Below are 19,518 nucleotides of genomic sequence, written 5' to 3'. Positions count from 1 at the left end.
AACTTATTTCCATTGTAGGAGTAACTAACTTCTTCTGGCTCATCCAACTTCATCTTTGTGTGTACTATATCAAAATATATCATATAACCAATCCCTAGTGCAACGTTGGCAAATACGACATTTGAAAAATGTAACCATTGAAAAATATAATTATTATAAAATACAACCGTTTCAAAAATATTATAGTTACAAAAATGATTATTTGAAAAATAATAATAGTTGAAAAATTATTGTGCTAAACGAATTACCATTAAAAAAATAAAGAGTAAAATACGAATGTTAGAAAAGAAATAAAGATGGAATCCATAAAGAGTAAAAAAAATAATATTTAAATAATATAAATAAAAATATAGTCCTTCATTGTGAATGCTCTTATACGTCAAAATCCCCAACTTCGAATTCCCATCCTCGATTGATATCGGCCCACTGGGCCGTAGCGCGGCCATTCTCGCTTTGTAAGGCTCATCTTTCTCTTTGAGGTCGCGAAAAAGCCAATGGGTCCTTAGGCTTTTCCAAACCATCGCAAAGACCTTTAATTGCTTGCCCTGCGTGGTACCAATCCACCCAAACTCTAAACTCCTCCAAACCCTCCCTCTTCACGTACCGCAAATCGCCCTCCATGTTCATAATCTCATGATTGCCGTTCATGGTGATCACGATCCCTCCGGTCCTCGCCGCTTGCCGCTTCAATCTCTCTAGGAAGTATAGGATCTTGAACTCGTCGCCGCTATGGTCGAGCACATTGCCGACCTGGACCACTGTGGGCAACCAATTAAAATTGGTTTAGGTAATCCACGAAAAAAAAAAAAGAAAAGAAAAAAGTTTAAGAGCATATTTGAGAAATGGAACTTTTAAGCTAAAATGTGTTTGTTGGCAATAAAGCTTTTGTCAAAAGTGCGTTTTGACCATTTTAGGCTTTTTAGACATTTAAAAATGCTTTTAATCTTTTTTTTATCAAACATGTACTTTTTTTTTAAACAAATTTTTTGAGTATTAAACGTACTTTTCTATTTTCAAATTATAATTTTTTAAACCACAACCCAAGCAATATACAACAAAAACACACCAAAAGCATACAAATTTATTTCTTGGTATATTTTCATGGCTATTAGCAAAACAGTAAATTGGGCACCAAAGAGAAACTCACTGCAGGCGCAAGGCTTCCATTAGGACCATTAGGCATAGCATATTATATTTTGAACAAAGAAACAAAAATTTCAGATTGAAAAAATTTTCTTTAATCCAATTTAATAAATTATCGCCTTCAAATAAATAAGAGACCACAAATCTTCCATTAAATTCCTTCACTAAAACCCGCTTTATGTTCATTAATTTAAAACATTTTATTTCCATTAATTAATTCTAGGCTCTTCAAATACAGAGCTCATTTCTTTTTCATCAGTTGGTTAACTAACTTTACATGTACAAAATTTCCCTTTCTTCCTCCAAAGTGTCAGAAAAGTTTCGGCCGCTTATTTCTCTGTTAAAAAAAAAAAAAAAAAAAAAAAGCAATCCGTACAAATATCACCACCAACAGATATCTCCATTAAAATCAAATAACTATTAAATTCATCTATCAATTAGATAAATCATAAAACAAGTTAAGAAAAAAAAAAAGAAAAAAAAAGCCCTTTTATAAATTTTCTTTTTGAAAAAAAGAAAAACAATAATTAAACAAAGAGAAAAGTCGATTGACATGAGGTAAAAGATCTAAACAACGCTTCACATGCTACTTTGATTGATCCAACTAAAAACAAAAACAAAAAGCATATAGGAAAAAGAAAAAGAAAAAGAAAAAACAGAATTTCATAGAGAGATATATGTAGAATAGAATGTTGTGAGTTGTTCGAGGCCATAATCAAAACATTTGATAGGCACGAAGAATCGCTTTAAGAATTTTATATCGCCAAACCTTCAATGCAATTTGAGCCATTTGTTATTTACGCTCTTGCTCTGCAAATTGGTTTTTTCCATTTTCATCTCTCAAAATTCAAAGAACAAAATAGAAAAGAAGAAGAAAAAGAAAAAGGAGAAAAAACCCTAACCCTAACCCTAACTAGTGCGACCGATAAGAAAATCAGTTGGCTGAGAAGATTTGATGGTTCAAAACGCCTTTTTTATTGAGGCCTTTGTAAAACCCTAACCCTAATTGGTATATGAAATGACAGATCTGCCCATCGATTTTGAGGAGGTGGATTTAAGTTGGGCCGTGGGTAGGGCTGTTAAGTGAGCGAAGCGTCTCGCGAGCAAGCTCGGGCTCGGCTCGCATAAGCTCGGCTCGTGCTCGACTCGAATATTAAATGAAACACTTCATGAACACCCTAGCTCGAATATTAAACGAAGCAAGCTCGGCTCGACTCGGCTAAGCTCGTGAACAGCTCGTATAAGCTCGAGTGTGTGTGTGTGTCTATATATATATAAACTAAGTAATACATAATTAATTATAAATCTCATAATTATTAAAACCTTAAAATTGCATTTATATTTAAGCGTTAGAGAATGGAAAATTCTAGACCCTTCATGATCAAAGAGAGAGAGCAATCATTAAAAAGACCTTGATTCAATTAGAACATATCCAAACGAAAGGAAGAAGAATCAAGCAGAAACTATTGAGGGAGATTGTGAAAGGTATAAACTATTGAAGAATCAAATAGACCCAAACACTATCACTACCTGTTAAGAAAACATCAATCTCTAAGTTTGCTTATCTATAAAAGGATGCATATCCTCTCTCTTTGAAACCAAATGCCTTGCTGTATTGACTCAGGCTCCATACTCGACTAGTCAGGTTAAGCAAATGCTCATATGCAAACTAACTTCTTAAGCCGTTTAAGAGTACTTGAAGTTAAAAAAAAAAATTGAAAACAAAAACATTAAATATAAGAGCCAGCTCGCGAGCTGGCTCGGCTCGACTTATTATTAGCTCGAGCTCGATTTTTTTGGCTCGCCCTGAAGCTCGACTCGAGCTCGAGCTCGAGTCAAATTTAAACGAGCCAAGCCTGAACAAGGGAAGCTCGCTCAAGCTCGGCTCGTTTACACCCATAGCCGTGGGTAAAAAGTGGGTCAATTGTTGGTAGGATTTTTTTTTTTTTTTGAATAAAAGTGGGAGCACTTTATTAAAAAAACTCAAATAGGGATTACAGCTTTCTCAGAAGCAATGAGCTTCTGAATACAGTTAGGTGGATTAGAAATCCACAACTCATCCCTGTTTTGCGTGGTTGCTAAACGGGCTAGCTCATGAGCTACCCGGTTTGCCTCCCTGGGAACATGAGAAAAACTCCAATGAGAGAAACTTCGGACATTTAAACGAATGCCAGCAATTATGTGTCCCTTCGTGCTCCAATCCGGTTCATCTGAGTTCACTGCCTCCACTACCAATTTCGCATCTCCCGCAAATGTGATCCTGTCATACCCAAGGTCACAACACAATTGAGTCGCTTCCATAGCAGCTATAGCTTCAGCATCCGTGGGCTCCAAAAATCCCCTTCTGAAATCACATTTCGCAACAAGTAAATCCCCTGCATGGTTCCGAACTATCACTCCCAGACCCCAACTCCCTCGTGAACGATTGTTGGTAGGATTATGAGAGTATAGTCAATTGTATCAACAATAATATTGGACATTCGAACCCCAAGTCCAACGGACTAAGATCCTCTCTAGTCTAAAATCTTAGGGGCATAAATGGAACATATGTCCCATTAATATAAATAATAATAAAATATTATTTATACTTTAAAAATAATAAACAATTATAAAAATATTATAAAAAAACAATTATAAAAATTGGTATAATATTTTATAACAATTATAAAATATTATACCAGACCAAACTGATATATGGTGGCCAAAGCCACACCCAGGCCAAACGTGGGTGGTCCGACCACTCCCAAATAGGGCTGGGCAAAAACCCGCCCCGCCCCACCCCTCCCTGTGCGGGTTCAATGTGTTTTTTCGCGGGTTCGGGTTGAGAATATCCAACCCGTGCGGGGCGGGGCGGGTTTCGGGTTTACTAATATTTTTTATGCGGGTACCTGCCCCAACCCGCTCCTAAAACACAAAAAAGAAAAGTAGAAAACCCTAGACACTTAAGAGACCCATAACCCATTTAGCCTTTCTCCCTTTCATGATTCACCCAGCCCTCAAGTCCTCAACACAGCCGTCAGCCGCACTGTCGACCGCACCTCTCTCCCGTCGGACCCATCTCACTCCCCGGCATCCCCGCACCGCACGACCGTTGACCACAGTCACCGCACCTCTCGATCTCCCATCAGACCCATCTCACTCTCAAGTCTCGCCTCTCAATCTCTCACTCTCGCCTCTTGATCTCAGATCAAAAGGGTACTCTCTCTCTCTCTCTCTCTCTCTCTTTTCTGCTTGGTTCTTGGGAAAGATGAAATGAAAATCTCACTTGCTTTTTATTCCATTTTCCTCTTGTGGATTATCTATTGCTTGTTTCGAGGGAAAATTTCTCCTTTCGGCGAATTTTTCGATGAAATATTAAATGTGAGAGGTGGTATGGTATGGGAATCCGATAGATTAGCTGTCAATGTTGGTATTATATTTTATTTTCAAAAGTATAATGTCGAGAAAGTCTTTGCTAAAATAGCAGTTCAGTAAATGAATAAAGAACGGTGGAGGTCTCAAAGATTTGTTAATAAATAAACAATGCTTCTTTTGTTAGACTCTAATAAACAAATACTTGAAAAGGAAGAAGGCCTCTGTACGTGGCAAGTGGAGCAACGCTTTCTAGGAGCTCCTCTCTTCTCAGCCTAGTTAGAGTAACAGCAGCAATGTCTTATATGCCAATTTTTTTTTTTTTTTTTTTAGGGAAAATTTACTCACATCAGATTGTTAATGTATAGAGAACTAAAAGTGTTTTCCTATAAATATTTCTGTTTTCTCTCTTCTTTTATCTTTTTATTTTTAATTAGAGATTGTATGAAGATTTTAGGAAAAAAAATAGAGTAGATAAAGAATTTATATTTTGAAAAGAAATAATATTTGAATGGTATAAAAAAAAAAAAGAAGTTATTATAAACTATATTTTTATATCGAAGAAAATAGGCATTTTCTGCATGCCTATTTTAAAACCATGTGATTGAGTGGTTCAGTTTGATGTCATGTGCTTGAATCAGGATTATGGTATCTGCTAGTCCATTGAGGCTCATGACTTGCTTTTCACTTTTGCTCTTTAGGAAACCTTAATGATTATGCCTAAAGCCTGTTTATGCAGGCCATCTAAAACATTGACAGTTGATTACCATTTTTTTTTTCCTCTTTTTATGCTATAAGATGTCAATAAGAAATGCACTAAATACTAAATACTTGTAATATACATTAGTGGATATATATTGGAAAAAGTTGCCTCCTTTATTCCATTACCTCTCTTAAATCAGGTGATTGAAATATAGTGGTGGCAGAAAAGTTTTCTTTTTCAATCCTAGAATGCTCCATGTAAAATGCATCCGTCTTCCTTATCAATGCTTTAATTAAGATATAACTAATTGAGACTTCTTTGTGTTAGAAAACTCTGATATGAACTGTGAAATAAGTTCTGCAAAGGTCTGATTATGTTGGGTTCGATTTTCTTGTAAGGGTTTTATTTTGATAAGCAATTTTTGTTAAGGGTTCTTGTTAGTTGTTAATAATTTATGGTCTAATTATGTTGGGTTTGATTTTCTTGTTAGGGTTTTATTTTGATAAGCAATTTTTGTTAAGAATTCTTGTTAGTTGTTAATTTATGGTATGATTATGTTGGGTTTGATTATGCAGTATTGATTTGTTTTTTTTTTTTTTCCCACTTATTGTAGACTCATGGATGGTCATCCAAGTAGTGCTGTTGGTTCTAGTTCTGTGTCATCTATTCCTAACCCTAGTTCAGCTCTCCCACCAAAACCTATAAAATCTGAGCAAACATCAGAGTTGTGGGAACATTTTACCAAGTTAGAGGGAGGTGATCCTAAGGATCCTAAATCACAATGCAAGTATTGTAACAAATTGTTTAGTTGTCACACTAGAAAGCATGGTACAAATGCCATGCTTGGGCATTTGAGGAATATTTGCAAAAAATATCGCGGTAGGTTTGATAAAGATGATAAGTCGCAATCAAAGTTAAGTTTTGAGGGTAAGAGAGAAGGCCAAATGGCAGTGGGAGAAGGATCTGTTGGTAATTTGGTGATTACTAAATACAATGCTGCGAAAATAAGGAAAGCAATTGCTAAAATGATAATTAAGGATGAGTTGCCATTTAGGTTTGTGGAAGGTGAAGGGTTTAGGGATTTCATGAATATAGGTGAGGTATGTGAAGTCTTCACCTGCAAGATTTGACAAGTTTAAGGCTTGTTTTGAAAGAGAACAACTTGATTTCAAGGGTTTGTTGTGTCTTGATATTCCCACTAGATGGAACTCTACATAATTGATGTTGGAAGGCGCTGAAAAATGTCGAGCTGCTTTCCAACTTATGGAAGAGCTTGATAAGACCTTTAAGCCTACATTGATCGAGGAAAAGAATGAGAAAAATGGCTTGGGACCTCCTACTTGTGCTGATTGGAGTCGTATTAAGATTTTTCTCAAGTTTCTCAAACTTTTTTATGATGCAACAATTCGAATTTCGGGGTCTTTGTATTGTACTTCTAATATGTACTTTCAAGAAATTTATGGTATTCAAATGCATTTACAAGAGTATATTGATAATGGTGATTATGTATTGAGTGCTATTGCGGAGAAGATGATGAAGTACAATAAATATTGGACGGATCTTGAGAACGATGATAGGGTTAACTTGATGATGTTTATTGCGGTTATACTTGATCCACGAACCAAATTGGTGTCTTTAGAATATTGGTTCAAACATGTTCTTGGTGTTGATAGATGTAATGAAATGAAGAAAAAATTGAAATAAATCGTTAACAAATGATATGATCACTACAACTCTGGAAAGAGTTCATCTCAAGTTCTACATAGTAGTGGATTGCCTTAAGGTTCCTCAATGAAAATAGAAGAAAGTGAGAATGATAACCTCTACTTCATGAATAGGTTTCATAAGTACCTAACTTCTAAAAGTGATATTGAAAACAAATCGGAGATGGATCGATATTTGATGAAGGATGTTGAAAAAGCGAATGCGAAATTTGATATTTTAAATTTGTGGAAGGTGAACTCAACCAAATTCCCAATAGTTGCCAAAATAGCACGAGATGTGTTGGCTATTCCCATTACAATAGTTGCTTCAGAGTCAGCTTTTAGCACCAGAGGACGTGTGTTGGATCATTTTCGAAGTTCATTGGCCCCAAGTACGGTTGAAGCATTGATATGTGCACAAAATTGGTTAAGATCAAAGCCCCTAAGTTCTAACTTAGATATGGTTGATGATGTTGAAAGTTATAAGCTCAATTCAAGTCAATTTTTTCATCATTTATTCATTTTTGTTTGCTTAATATATTTTGCTATTTACAAATTTCATTTATCAGTTTCACTTGATATTGTAATGGTTTTTTTTTTTTTTTTCCTTTGTAGAAGTAACTTTGAAGAACATTAGCATTTTACTTGAGGATGATTAGTGACTTGAAGTTGAAGATGCATTCTAGACTTGAAGTTGAAGTTACATTCTGGATGATTAGTCATTTTACTTTAAGTTGCATTTTGTTGGGTTTTGTTGCTTTTAGTTTGAACTAATGAATTTTTGTTATTGCTTTGATGTAACTATAAACTATGGGTGTTAAGTAATTTTTCGGTTTGTTTTTTTCCTCATCTTTTTGAAGTTACTTGAGGATGATTAGTAACTTGAAGTTGAAGTTGCATTCTAGACTTGAAGTTGAATGTGAAGTTGCATTCTAGATGATTAGTCATTTTACTTTAAGTTGCATTTTGTTGGGTTTTATTGCTTTTAGTTTGAAGTAATGAATTTTTGTTGTTGCTTTGATGTAACTATAAATTATGGGTGTTAAGTAATTTTTTGGTTTGTTTTTTTCCTCATCTTTTTGAAGTTACTTGAGAATGATTATTGACTTCATTGACTTGAAGTTGCATTATGGACTTGAAATTGAAGTTGTAATATGGATGATTAGTCATTTTACTTGAAGTTGCATTTTGTTGCTTTTAGTTTGAAGTAATGAATTTTTGTTGTTGCTTTGATGTAACTATAAATTATGGATGTTAAGTAATTTTTTGGTTTGTTTTTTTCCTCATCTTTTTGAAGTTACTTGAGAATGATTAGTGACTTCATTGACTTGAAGTTGCATTATGGACTTGAAATTGAAGTTGTAAGTCATTTTACTTGAAGTTACATTTTGTTGCTTTTAGTTTGAAGTAATGAATTTTTGTTGTTGCTTTGATGTAACTATAAATTATGGGTGTTAAGTAATTTTTTGGTTTGTTTTTTTCCTCATCTTTTTGATAAAAAAAGAAAGTTAACCATATTTATGAAAGCCAAAATATCATTTTTATGCAAGATTGAAAGTCCCAAAAAAAGCCAACAAAAAGCCAAAATATTAGTTTTAGGCTTAGACCCAACAAAAAATCCATATTCTGGTTTAAAAATAATAGAAAAGGCCCATATAAGTGTGGCCTTTTGGGCCTAGTCCAAAAAATTGAATAAAAAAATTACAAAAATGCCTTGCCAAGAAACCCAACCTGACCCGCAAGACCCGCACCACAAATACCCAACCCGCGTGGATCTTGGTCATTGAGCTCAGGTGGCGGGTTGAAAAAATCTAAACCTGCAAGGTGCGGGTCGGGTGGGAAAAAACCCAATACCCGCCCCGCCCCGCCCCGACCCGTGCCCAGTCCTACCCTATATATATATATTTTAGTTCGGCCATTTGGGGTAGCCAAACCACTCCCATTGGCCATGAGGCCGGTTTAGGGTGGCCGAAGCCACTCCAAGCCAACGGGGGTTGTCCGACCACCCCCTATGTGGTGGCCGGCCACCCTTAGTTTTTTTAAAATATGTTTTAATTTTTTATTATTTTAATTTTTTATTATTTTTAAAGTATAAATAATATTTTATTATTATTTATATTAATGGAACACATGTCCTATTTATAGCCTTTAGAAAGATCTTTAATTGAATATTCTCCAATTCAAAATGAACTGGAGAGGATCACTATCTCCCTCTCCATCCTCTTGCTCTTATTTTTTTTATTTATTTTTAAACAAATACGAGAAAAGGTTACAGGATCATCCTCTTGCTTTTTATCATCTTAAGTTCGTCTTACTAACTTTTAGGCATCGTAGTGTGCATCGTAATGGCATTTCTCAGCGAATCACTCGTGTTTATTTTTTGCTTGTCTTTGCAGCTATTGTTGGTTGGATTATCGAAGTGGAGTCAATTATAACAAGAAGAATGGTGATTTAATGTCATGGACAGAACCAATCCGGTTACCTAATCACCAAACCTCACATCATCTTAGATTTCATAGCTGAGAAGCCTGAGATTATATGGTGATTTACTGTCATTAGAGAAAACGTCATGAATTCGAACTCTATTTATTAATTTACTCTGTTTCGGTTAAATATTAAGTTGATGGAAAGTATTAAAATGTTCTTCCCTTATAAGCTACATCTGGCATGAAAGAAATGGGGCTGAAGATCAGGTTGGGCAATCCAAGAAAGGAAGCAAGTTATTTGAGTGGCTAGCCATTTCCTCCTATGTTGATGTTGCTATTGAAGAAAATCATGCAGGCTAGGCTTAGAGGGCTTTCGGGCTTTCAGGTAGGCTTAGATTGCTTTCGAGTAGACTGATAAAATTGTAATAATATTTGTAGAATTTTGCTCTTTGTGAAAGTAATTGGATTTTATCAATCTCTCATAGTGAGGTACCGGGCAAGCAAGTATTTGACAGAATTCCATCAGCCTCAACCTCAACCTCAACCTCAACCTTATTTGAGATGTCAGCAACTTGCCCAATCTGCAATGGAGTATAAGAGAGTATCTTCCTACATGATATCCTTCCTTTTTCCCTCCTAAGAACCCTAGTTAGAAATCCATAACTCAGATTCCATAATTTATTCAGAACCAATGCTTCAAGCAACTGGCTTCAAAAGAAAACTGCATATCATTAGCTATGCAGCAATCCTGTTATGAACTTATGAAGAAGATTAAATTTAGACAAGCAGAAATTTTGTTAAGGGATGTTGATTAATTCTTTTAAAATTGCTTCATCAAAAAACAATTCAAAACAATTTAAAATTGTTTCATCACAAAGCCAAGTCCCCTCCATGAATATAACAGGGGCACAACTACGCAGAATCAAAACAATTCAAAAACACAAACAATCATGCATATAGAATTTCCAAAGCATGTTTGCAGATCATTATAAATAATACAAAGAATGTTTGCAGAACATTATAAATAATACAAAGTCTTTAGTTTATTTCTGATTGCCTCATTGCTTTGGTTTTGACCAAGGAAACAAATTTGGAATGGGAATAATATTCATAGTTTGACTGGGTGGAAGCTTAGAACAGAGATGTTCATCTCAAGTCATGCATATAGAAATTTGTTTCTCATAAATTGGGCACCAAAGAGAAACTCGTAGCAGGCGCCAGGATTTCCATAAGGAACACTAGACCATTATAGTTTGAACAAAGAAAAACACATTTCAAGATGAATATATTTCTTAAATCCAATTTAATTAATTATCGCCTTCTAATAATTAAGAGACCACAAATCCTCCTATAAATTCCTTCACTAAGATCCCTTTTATAAATTTTATTTTGAAAAATAAAAACAAGAATTAATCAGAGAGCCAAGTCGATTGATCTGAGGTAAAAGATCTAAACCACGCTTCACATGCTAAATGGATTGATCCAACTAAAAACAAAAACAAAAATGAAAAGCATATAGAAAAAAAATTCAGAATTTCAGAGAGAGATATATGTAGAGTAGAATGTTGCGACTTGTTCGAGGCCATAATCAAAACGAACGGATTTGATAGGCACGGAGAATCGCTTTAGGAATTTTATATCGCCAACCTTCAATGCAATTTGCACCATCTATTATTGATGCTCTTGCTCTGCAAATTGGCTTTTTTGATTTTCATCTCTCAAAATTCAAAGAACAAAATAGAAAATAACAAGAAAAAGGAGCAAAAACCCTAAACCTAACTGGTGCAACCCATAAGCTAAATGGGCTGGCCGTAAAGCTTGGATGATTCACAGTGCCTTTTATAGAGGCGTTTGTAAAACCCTAACCCTAATTGGTATATGAAATGACGGACCTGCCCATCGATTTGAATTGTTTTTTTAATAACCAAATGCTCCGTATTTCGTGCCTGACAGCTGGGTTGCGTCAAGACGTGAAGTGTCCAACTGATTTATATATATATAACTTGAATATAAACTTAATTGTAAGACCATTCAATATTTTTATGCAAAATGATTAATTAAAATTTACTTTATTTAATTTAATAAATGAATTTTAAAAGATATTATATATTTAATTTTTAATTTTTTAATTTATATCATTTAAATTTTATTTATTTTTATTTTTTATATGGATTGTAAATTTCCTAAAAATATGTGGAGAGATAAATAGTAGGATAAAATTTTAGAAAAAGAGTAATAGTAGGAGAAAATAAAATACCTCCCCTAAATAGTGCCCTACATGTAGCATTTTTTTTTTTTGCTAATCCAATAAAATATCAATTTTGCATTTTTTTAACTAATCCAATGTGTATTTTTTTCAAATCCGATTAACCATTTTAGATAAAAATATTATTTGGCTTTTCAATTGTGAGTGCTCTAAATTGTTAAAAATTGTTTACATAATAAAATGAGATTTCATAAGTGTATGATTAATTGTTACGAATGAATCATGGATTGCTTTTAAAATATAAAGACGAATAGGTGACAAACGAATAAATTAATGCTAGGGGTGAGAACAAAAATTATAATTTATATTTATATGTTTTAAACAATAATTAAATTTTAGTTGAATTGTTTATTTATTTTATTACTTACATATTTTTTCAATAAATTTATTATCGTTTAAAATATATAAATAATAATTATAATTATTTTTTTCCCTTTGGCCACCGCAAAGGCCAAAAAAAAAAAAATTTTGGGGTGGTTCGGCCACCCTAGCCGGCCATTCTAGCTAAAATTGGGTGTTTTGGCCACCCCTTATGGTCAAGATGGGGTGGCTAGCTATCTCTTATTTTTTTTTTTTTTTAAATTACAAATAATATTTTAATATTTTTATTTTTAATGGGACACTTGTCCTATTTGTGGCCTAGGATTCTCCTAGGGCCATCCTGACCATCAATTGGAGTTGGAGACCTCTCCGGTCCAAATGGACCAGAGATGATCCTATCCCGTAAAGGATATTGCTTTTTGGAATGGGATATCTAGTAGGCTTCATAAATGTTGCTGACTCACTTTCCACCATGAACTTGTGGATGACATTTATCTATACCCTACTTTATACTTTATTTAAAACATGGTCTATGTAAATATATTGTAGTCTCTTTTTCAAATAAATAGTTGAATTTGTAAGATTTACATACATGAAAATGTGTATTTCAGCACTAAAATATAACCTGTCAAACCGCCGTCCACATATTATGTCATAACTGACATGACAATTTACGTAATAATTACTACATCAACTATTAAGATGTAGACTATATTAATTGGTTTACATGACACTTATTTTTATAAAATATTTACCACCACTTGAATTTGTAAAAGAGTTATAATTAAAATTGTAGTAGTGTAATCAGCTATAAGCCTTTTTTCTTTCATGTGGGTGTATCATGGAACTTAAACATCACAGGTCCGCAGGGAAGGCAGTAATAGTTCAGACTAACAAATGAAAGTGACAAAGAAGCAAATAATTGAAGATAGGACTATCTAACAAAAGCTTCTATGTGGCTAAGATTGAAAGAGGAGGCTTTAATTTCTCCTTTCTTGCCAGGCTGCCAAGAAAAAATAGCATGGCTTCTTCTATCAATCTCCCTACCATTCCAGGCCCTCCTCTAAAATCCCATTTTCTAGGGGGAAACCACCTCTCTCATCGTCTCCACAAACCCTCTTTCACAATTCATAAACACCCATCAACACAACAGCTAAAAACATGTGCCAAATTTGACCTATTCCAGATCATGGGAGGCAGAGGACTCTGCAATGGAGAACAAGGTCTAGAACAGGAACTAAAGAGAAACACTGAAGAACAAGCAGCAGCAGCAGGAGCAGATGCAGAGCAAGAAAAACCAGGCAGTTCTGCAATATCAGCAGGTGACAATGTTCCAGAAAACGCTTTTGACAAGGAGCTGATGGGGCTAACTGGGGGATTCCCTGGTGGTGAAGTGGGTTTGCAAACATTCATAGAAAAAAACCCACCTCCAAAGAAAACAGCAGTTGCAGATTCAGGAAATCTAGTAGAAATTACCAGCTCAAAGAAGCCAAAACCACCAGCACTGCCACTGTTAATGCCTGGTATGATTGCCATTGTGAAAAACCCAAACAACCCATATTACATGTACTGTGGCATTGTTCAGAGAATCACAGACGGAAAGGCTGGGGTTCTTTTTGAAGGAGGAAACTGGGACAGATTAATTACTTTTCGATTAGAAGAGCTGGAACGCAGGGAAAAGGGCCCTCCAATGAAGAACCCCAAGTCTGCCATCCTCGAACCTTTTCTTGAGAAAAAGGATTCACAATGATTCGTTCTTTTCATATCTGTAGCATGCATGTTCATGTATATATGTCATGAGTTTTTACAACCTAGGTAGCATAACTCCGTCTGTAAACACTTTCTTTCAATATCAATGTTCAATAAAACAAAACGGGAGAAAGTATGTCAAGCACAGCTTTTAAATTCATAGCTGTTTATGTCTTTCTGTCTTTGAAATTGTCAATTAGGAAATTGTTCCTTTAAAAACCATCACAACATCTGTAGAAAGTCAACTTTTGAGTATTACAAAAACCAAAGAGTGGCAGGGAAAAAGTCTCATCCCTTCTCAAAGCTCTATAACATGATCAGATGCAACCACCCAACTGCCAAAAGATTACCAAAACAAATTAGTACGTAACAACTGAATAGAAAAGACCGAAAGTTATTGAAAGCAAGAAAACAATAAGAGGCAAAAGATGAGAAACTTATTTTTAAGTGTCTCTGTATCATCTTAATCATGGTTCACTGATTTAGTGCACATGCAGAGTTATCTGTTAGGTAGATACTCAAATTAGATGTATTACAATTCTTTGAGGCCATACCCGCCAGCAAAGCCGATCCGTGTGTGTTGGGGGGGGGAGTGTTTACATGGTAGGGGGTGAATACACGAAGTGGCCTTAGTTTGAAGGGATTTTTCGTCCAAAAAAAAAAAGAAAAAGAAAAGAGCAGCCCAAGCATTAAATTATCAGTTTCCTATCAACTAAGATGGATTACGAGATGGACAGTGATTATCGATTCATTCACTCTAACAATAAGACCGACTCCGAGCAATCACGCATCTTCAAGAACTGTAACCAAATTAGCAGAATACAACGGTGCATATGTAAGGTGAGATTTATTTTTGGTTGAAATGATGAACTTCAAACTTCAATGCGTTATTATATAAACAATAAATAGAAGTATTCCCATTTCACTACCTTGTGATTCACAAATAAAACAGAACACACACCCACCACACAGATTAGTTATTATCTACTTCAATCTCTTCCAACGCTTTAGTTCGTAACCATATCATGAGACTGGGAGATGCAGAAATTGAGCTCAACTACCGACAAGTTTGTGTGTCACATCAGCAAGAGTTTGGATTACTATCAACAAGCCAGCTAATCACGCCAGTCACGTTTGTGAAGAAATTGGAACTCTGTCGTGATGTGTTGGGAGAGCAGTACGAATTCTATTGGTGATGGGAGTCTTATGGTGTCCAACGTTTTTATCTTATAGTCTTTATCTTTATGTTGTTTACGATTTCCTCTGTTTTAATTTATCTACGTTTCTGTTTAAGTGTTACGTTTAGGACATGAGTTTAATAAGCTGGTAGGTTATATAAGGTGATGTAACGTTGTAATTTTGATCATTCAAGGATAAGTTAATATTTCTGAATTATTTGCCAAAGTGAGATACTTTTGCTTGAGTGAGACGCTTTTTTTTTTTCCTTGGTGAGATGTCAATACTTTATCTTTCCTGTTCTTGTTCTGTTTGTGGGAAAATTCTTCCCATGAGTTAAGGTGGCGCATTCATCCACATGAAGGTGGATAAATAAACCTGTAAATGTCAATGCAACAACATCACAAGGAGGTTTATACATACCAAAATAGCCTCAATCTCCTCATTGGACATGGGTGTTCGTTTGGGCTGAAGAGAAGCTTTCCCTCCCACAGTTGTTGAGACCTTTGAACTAAAGAAGAAAGTTTGGCCAGCATCACCAGCTGTAGATGTTGTTTGACTCTGCGATGCAGAATCTGCAAGGACTTTCCGTAATCACCAGGTCGTCATACTCTAACTAAATTATGTGTAATATAAACAAAATGGTGTCTAACTAAATTATGTGTAACATAAACAAAATGGTGACTGGTAAGGTTATCATGTAAAAGAACACATGTTGAAGCACCCCTTTGCATGATAAGATCTCACATAGCATCAAAGAAATGGAAATATAAGACTAGTTAAAGCTCAAAAGGAGACAAATGAGCAAAATCATTTAGGGGTATAACAAACCATACACAAACAGACACAAAGCATGTAAGCAAGACATAATTTTAATGCTAATTTGCAATGTTTTACGTGATTTTACTAATTGGAAAAAAGAAAAAATGCTTTACATGATTGAGCTTTGGACTAAAGTTCTTAAAACCGTGATAACAATAATTAAATTACACTTCATCTTCTCCATGCCCATCTTCATCTTATTCTTCCACTTCTCGAGTTTCCGAAGTCTTATATTTTGCCCAAAAACAGTTTCATTCTAAATCTTGGTTGCCAGATCCCAAAATCTCCAAATACATGTCTAAACACCAGATGAACTTTAGAAGAAAATATTGAACTTCCCCACCGTTTCAGTGGAGCTGATATACTTGCTGAGAGAAAGAGAAATATCGGAGGCCTTTGGTTGCTTTTAGTAAAAAACTCAAAAATTGTTCTCCACAAGTCATGAACACACATTGTCAGGCGCTACATTGTGGAATAGCATAAACATCTTCCCTCTTTGTAGATAAACCAACACCGAAACTAATTAAAAACCATGTTGCCCAAAACTTAGCAGAATGGGCTGCCTCTAGCAATTTAACTGGAACCCTTCCCATGCCCCTTCTTGCAACCTCCTTAACTCAAAATCGGAAGTGGCAAAGCCTTACCAAATCTGATCATAACATGCTTCTTCATCAGATTGTAGAAACAGTATCTCAACTAGTTTTTTATCCACTGTGCATCCCACACTCACTAAGGATAACAATTTATCCTCCTCGTCAATCACGAGATTCGTGTTCTCCTCAAGATTAGAATTCTTAGCTATTACCTTTGACTCAATTGACTCCTCTTGCAGGGTATGGGTTTTGCAAGTTAGGGCAGAATATAAACTACCTTTGCAGGTCGCTTTATCTACCACTTCAATTATTTAGTAGGTTTCCTTGCTGAATCTCTCATTCTCTCTCCTTGCAAGTGAAATTGCAGCTATCATGGTTCGGGGTTGTCGAGCCTTGACTTCTTGTCGAATTTCTGGCCGAAGTCGTTAATTAATGTCTCTACTAACTGTACTTCGGATTAATTATGAATTTGGTCAGATAACTGCTCAAAACGACTCATAATTGGTATGAAGTACAGTTAGTAGGGACATTCATTGAAGGACTTTAGCCGGAAATCCGACGAGAAGTCAAGGCTCGACGACCTCGAACCATGATAGTTGCAATTTCACTTGCAAGGAGAGATGATAAGATATTTGGCAAGGAAACCTGCCAAATAATCAAAGTGGTAGATAAGCCTACTGGCAAAGGTAATTCATCTTCTGCTGCCCTAACTTGCTAAACTCCAACCTGTAAGAGGTGTCAATTGAGACAAAGGTAATAGCTTCAGAGTTGGAATTCATTTCATCAGAATTTTCAAATGTCTCCAATATTGATAATTGTTCTAATACCGAGAAGAACACGAATCTAGTGATTGACGAGGAGGATAAATTGTAATCCTTAGTGAGCAGGGGATGAAAAACTAGTTGATATACCGCCTCTACAATCTGATGAAGAAGTATGTTACAATCAGATTTGGTAAGTCTTTATTGGAAAGAAATTGATACAACAAAGTCCAATGACTACAAAGAAGTGGTTGCTTCAAATTGTGAGGATCTACATGTCTCAGAAGAGTAATGCTGATCCAAAATTCTTCTATGGCTCTCCTGATAAAATGAGCAATATTAAAAAATTTCCTTTGGTTCCTCTTTTATCATGCATCATTCATAAGACACTACCTTTAATGAGAGGACATGGTAGCTGTCATGGGATCGAGGACGAGATTGTAGACAGATTGTTTTAAAGGGTGGGAGATGATAGGATCCCAAAATATTCCCATGATATTTTCCATAATCATAATGAATTCAAAGTGGTCCGTTTATCCCTTTAGTTCTATATTTTCTGACTCTTAACGGATAGAAACCCTTCTGTTCATATCAATAAGATGACATTGTGGGCCATCTCCCAGACTCTAAATATAGCACAGAAGATCTGAGTCATCTATATCAAACAAAACGTAATAATGTTATGGGGTTAAACTAATGACAAAGAGAAGTAAAATGCTCTAAAAATTGAACCTTTAGGCTTTAGCATAACTATTATATATGCTCTAGAATCAGCTCGTACCTTAAATAAAACCCACCAGAAAACATATCAAAATCAATACGTAAATAAAACTCAAGGCTCAAACAGAGACAGTAACATTAAACTTATATGTGTTCAGGTTCCACCCATAGAACTAAACAGAGAGACAGAGAGAGAGAGAGGGAGACCAGTGGGCTTGGGGCGTCTTTGAGGGAATTGGATGCGTGGGATTCTCTTCATCACCTGGGTTCCACCCATCTCTTTGATCTTCGGTCTGTCTGTGGACACGAATCGGACAGAGACTTCTCGAGAAGTTGACGGCGAGTTCTGTGAGACCTGTCTTCGTTATGGAAAATATTAATCAGGTGTACTCTCGAGCACTATGTTACATGGATCCATGAACCATCTCAGCCGTAGATCATGGTCCCACCCAACGCTTTTTCCATGTAATCTGTCCGGATTGTAGCATGCTCGAGTAGGGGCTTATTTTATGTTTGAAACTTAATTACTTGTCCAATTAAAATTAAAGAAAAAATTTACTCGGACACGTGGATGGATTCTATCGGGCCTCTCTTAATTACTTGTCCAATTAAAAATTTTAAAATAGTTTATTACATGTAACTTTTTTTTTTAAATTGTTTTTATTAAAAATTTTTGCTTATAAAATGCGATAAAATATGATATAGTTTCAAATTTTGAAGTAATAAATATTGAACTAAAAAAACTAATAAATATTGATGGAGCAAGATCTCAATCATTTAATTTCAAAAACAATTATTATCGAAGATTCAACTATGTCTTTGTCATTTGGTCCAATAGCGTTTTAGTTGGTTGGAAACCAAACTCTACACCGACGAAGCTTCCAAGAAAAAGAAAATTTCAAGCAATCGAGGACTTCATTGATAGTCTGACATGGGTCACTTCGATGCTTACGTTAGTATTTATTTAAAAAGAAAGAAAAGATGAATTCAAAGCTGTTTGAAAAGAGAATCGTGTGTACCTTGTCAATGAGCCTTCCTTTCCCATTTTATAGTTTTTTCCCTCGCATTGTAGTTGGAGGGAGAAAGAGGAGGGAGTTCAGGAATAATTGAATTAATTCTCCGGATTCCATGCCATTAGAGCATTCCCAATGAAAGAGCCATATTTTTATGTAAAATAGCTCTCTAAAACTCACTTTTATCTAATTTAGCTAAGCCATTTTTAAGTGTCTCCACATCCGATTAGCTATATTTTTAAAAAAAAGGTGAGAAAAGATTTGAGAAAAAGATAAAGCAGGAGAGAGAAACACTAAAAAATAAAATGGCTCTCTTAAAAAGTACTGCTACATTTAACTTTTTTTTTAGCTCTTCTAATCAAATATCTATTTTACATATATTTTTGGCTCATCCAATGTGGGAGGTTTTTTGAACATTTGAAGAGTTATTCTAGATAAAAGTAACATTTGGCTCTTCCATTGGGAATGCTCTTAGGTGAGCATTCCCTCGTGCTCAATATTCTCAAGACGTTGGGGATGTGTGGCTGAACTAGGATCTCCTGCAGATGTGCTCTCTTTATTCCTTGTGCGTTCATGCCACTTGTTGGATTGAGTACTAGTAATAGCTTTCCTTTGATTTTTTTTAAGTTTAGGAAATAAAACTACTTTTTACTTCCCTATGAAAATATATTTTACAATAACTTCCCTTACATTTCATTATACCATTAAAATATTATTTCTTTACAAAATATAAATTTCATATCCACCCTCACTTTTTTCATAAAATCTCAA

At 35.1% G+C, this 19,518-nt stretch overlaps 2 protein-coding genes and 2 non-coding genes across 4 annotated transcripts; 1 reads left to right on the top strand and 3 right to left on the bottom strand.

Moving 5' to 3' along the window:
- Positions 1-1,831: 1,831 nt before the first annotated feature.
- On the bottom strand, positions 1,832-1,954 carry LOC132176780 (small nucleolar RNA snoR86). Its single transcript, XR_009439637.1, has one exon. It is a non-coding gene; the product is annotated as a small nucleolar RNA snoR86 (small nucleolar RNA).
- An 8,933-nt stretch (positions 1,955-10,887) lies between these two features.
- LOC132176779 (small nucleolar RNA snoR86) lies at positions 10,888-11,015 on the bottom strand. The gene has a single exon (XR_009439636.1). It is a non-coding gene; the product is annotated as a small nucleolar RNA snoR86 (small nucleolar RNA).
- A 1,787-nt stretch (positions 11,016-12,802) lies between these two features.
- LOC132174930 (NAD(P)H-quinone oxidoreductase subunit S, chloroplastic) lies at positions 12,803-13,836 on the top strand. Its single transcript, XM_059586688.1, has one exon. The coding sequence runs from the start codon at positions 12,935-12,937 to the stop codon at positions 13,661-13,663; it is 729 nt and encodes a 242-aa protein (XP_059442671.1). The 5' UTR covers positions 12,803-12,934; the 3' UTR covers positions 13,664-13,836.
- On the bottom strand, positions 13,745-18,110 carry LOC132174931 (uncharacterized). Its single transcript, XM_059586689.1, has 3 exons — positions 17,942-18,110; positions 15,262-15,413; positions 13,745-13,997 (listed from the first exon to the last, which is right to left on the bottom strand). Exons 1-3 carry the CDS (start codon positions 18,009-18,011, stop codon positions 13,980-13,982), a joined length of 240 nt encoding a protein of 79 aa, XP_059442672.1. The 5' UTR covers positions 18,012-18,110; the 3' UTR covers positions 13,745-13,979.
- Positions 18,111-19,518: the final 1,408 nt, after the last annotated feature.

The sequence above is a fragment of the Corylus avellana genome, chromosome ca3, assembly GCF_901000735.1.
Source record: "Corylus avellana chromosome ca3, CavTom2PMs-1.0".
Taxonomy (NCBI): domain Eukaryota; kingdom Viridiplantae; phylum Streptophyta; class Magnoliopsida; order Fagales; family Betulaceae; genus Corylus; species Corylus avellana.
Note: the sequence above shows the minus strand (reverse complement) of the source record. Positions and strands in the feature narration are given on the sequence as shown.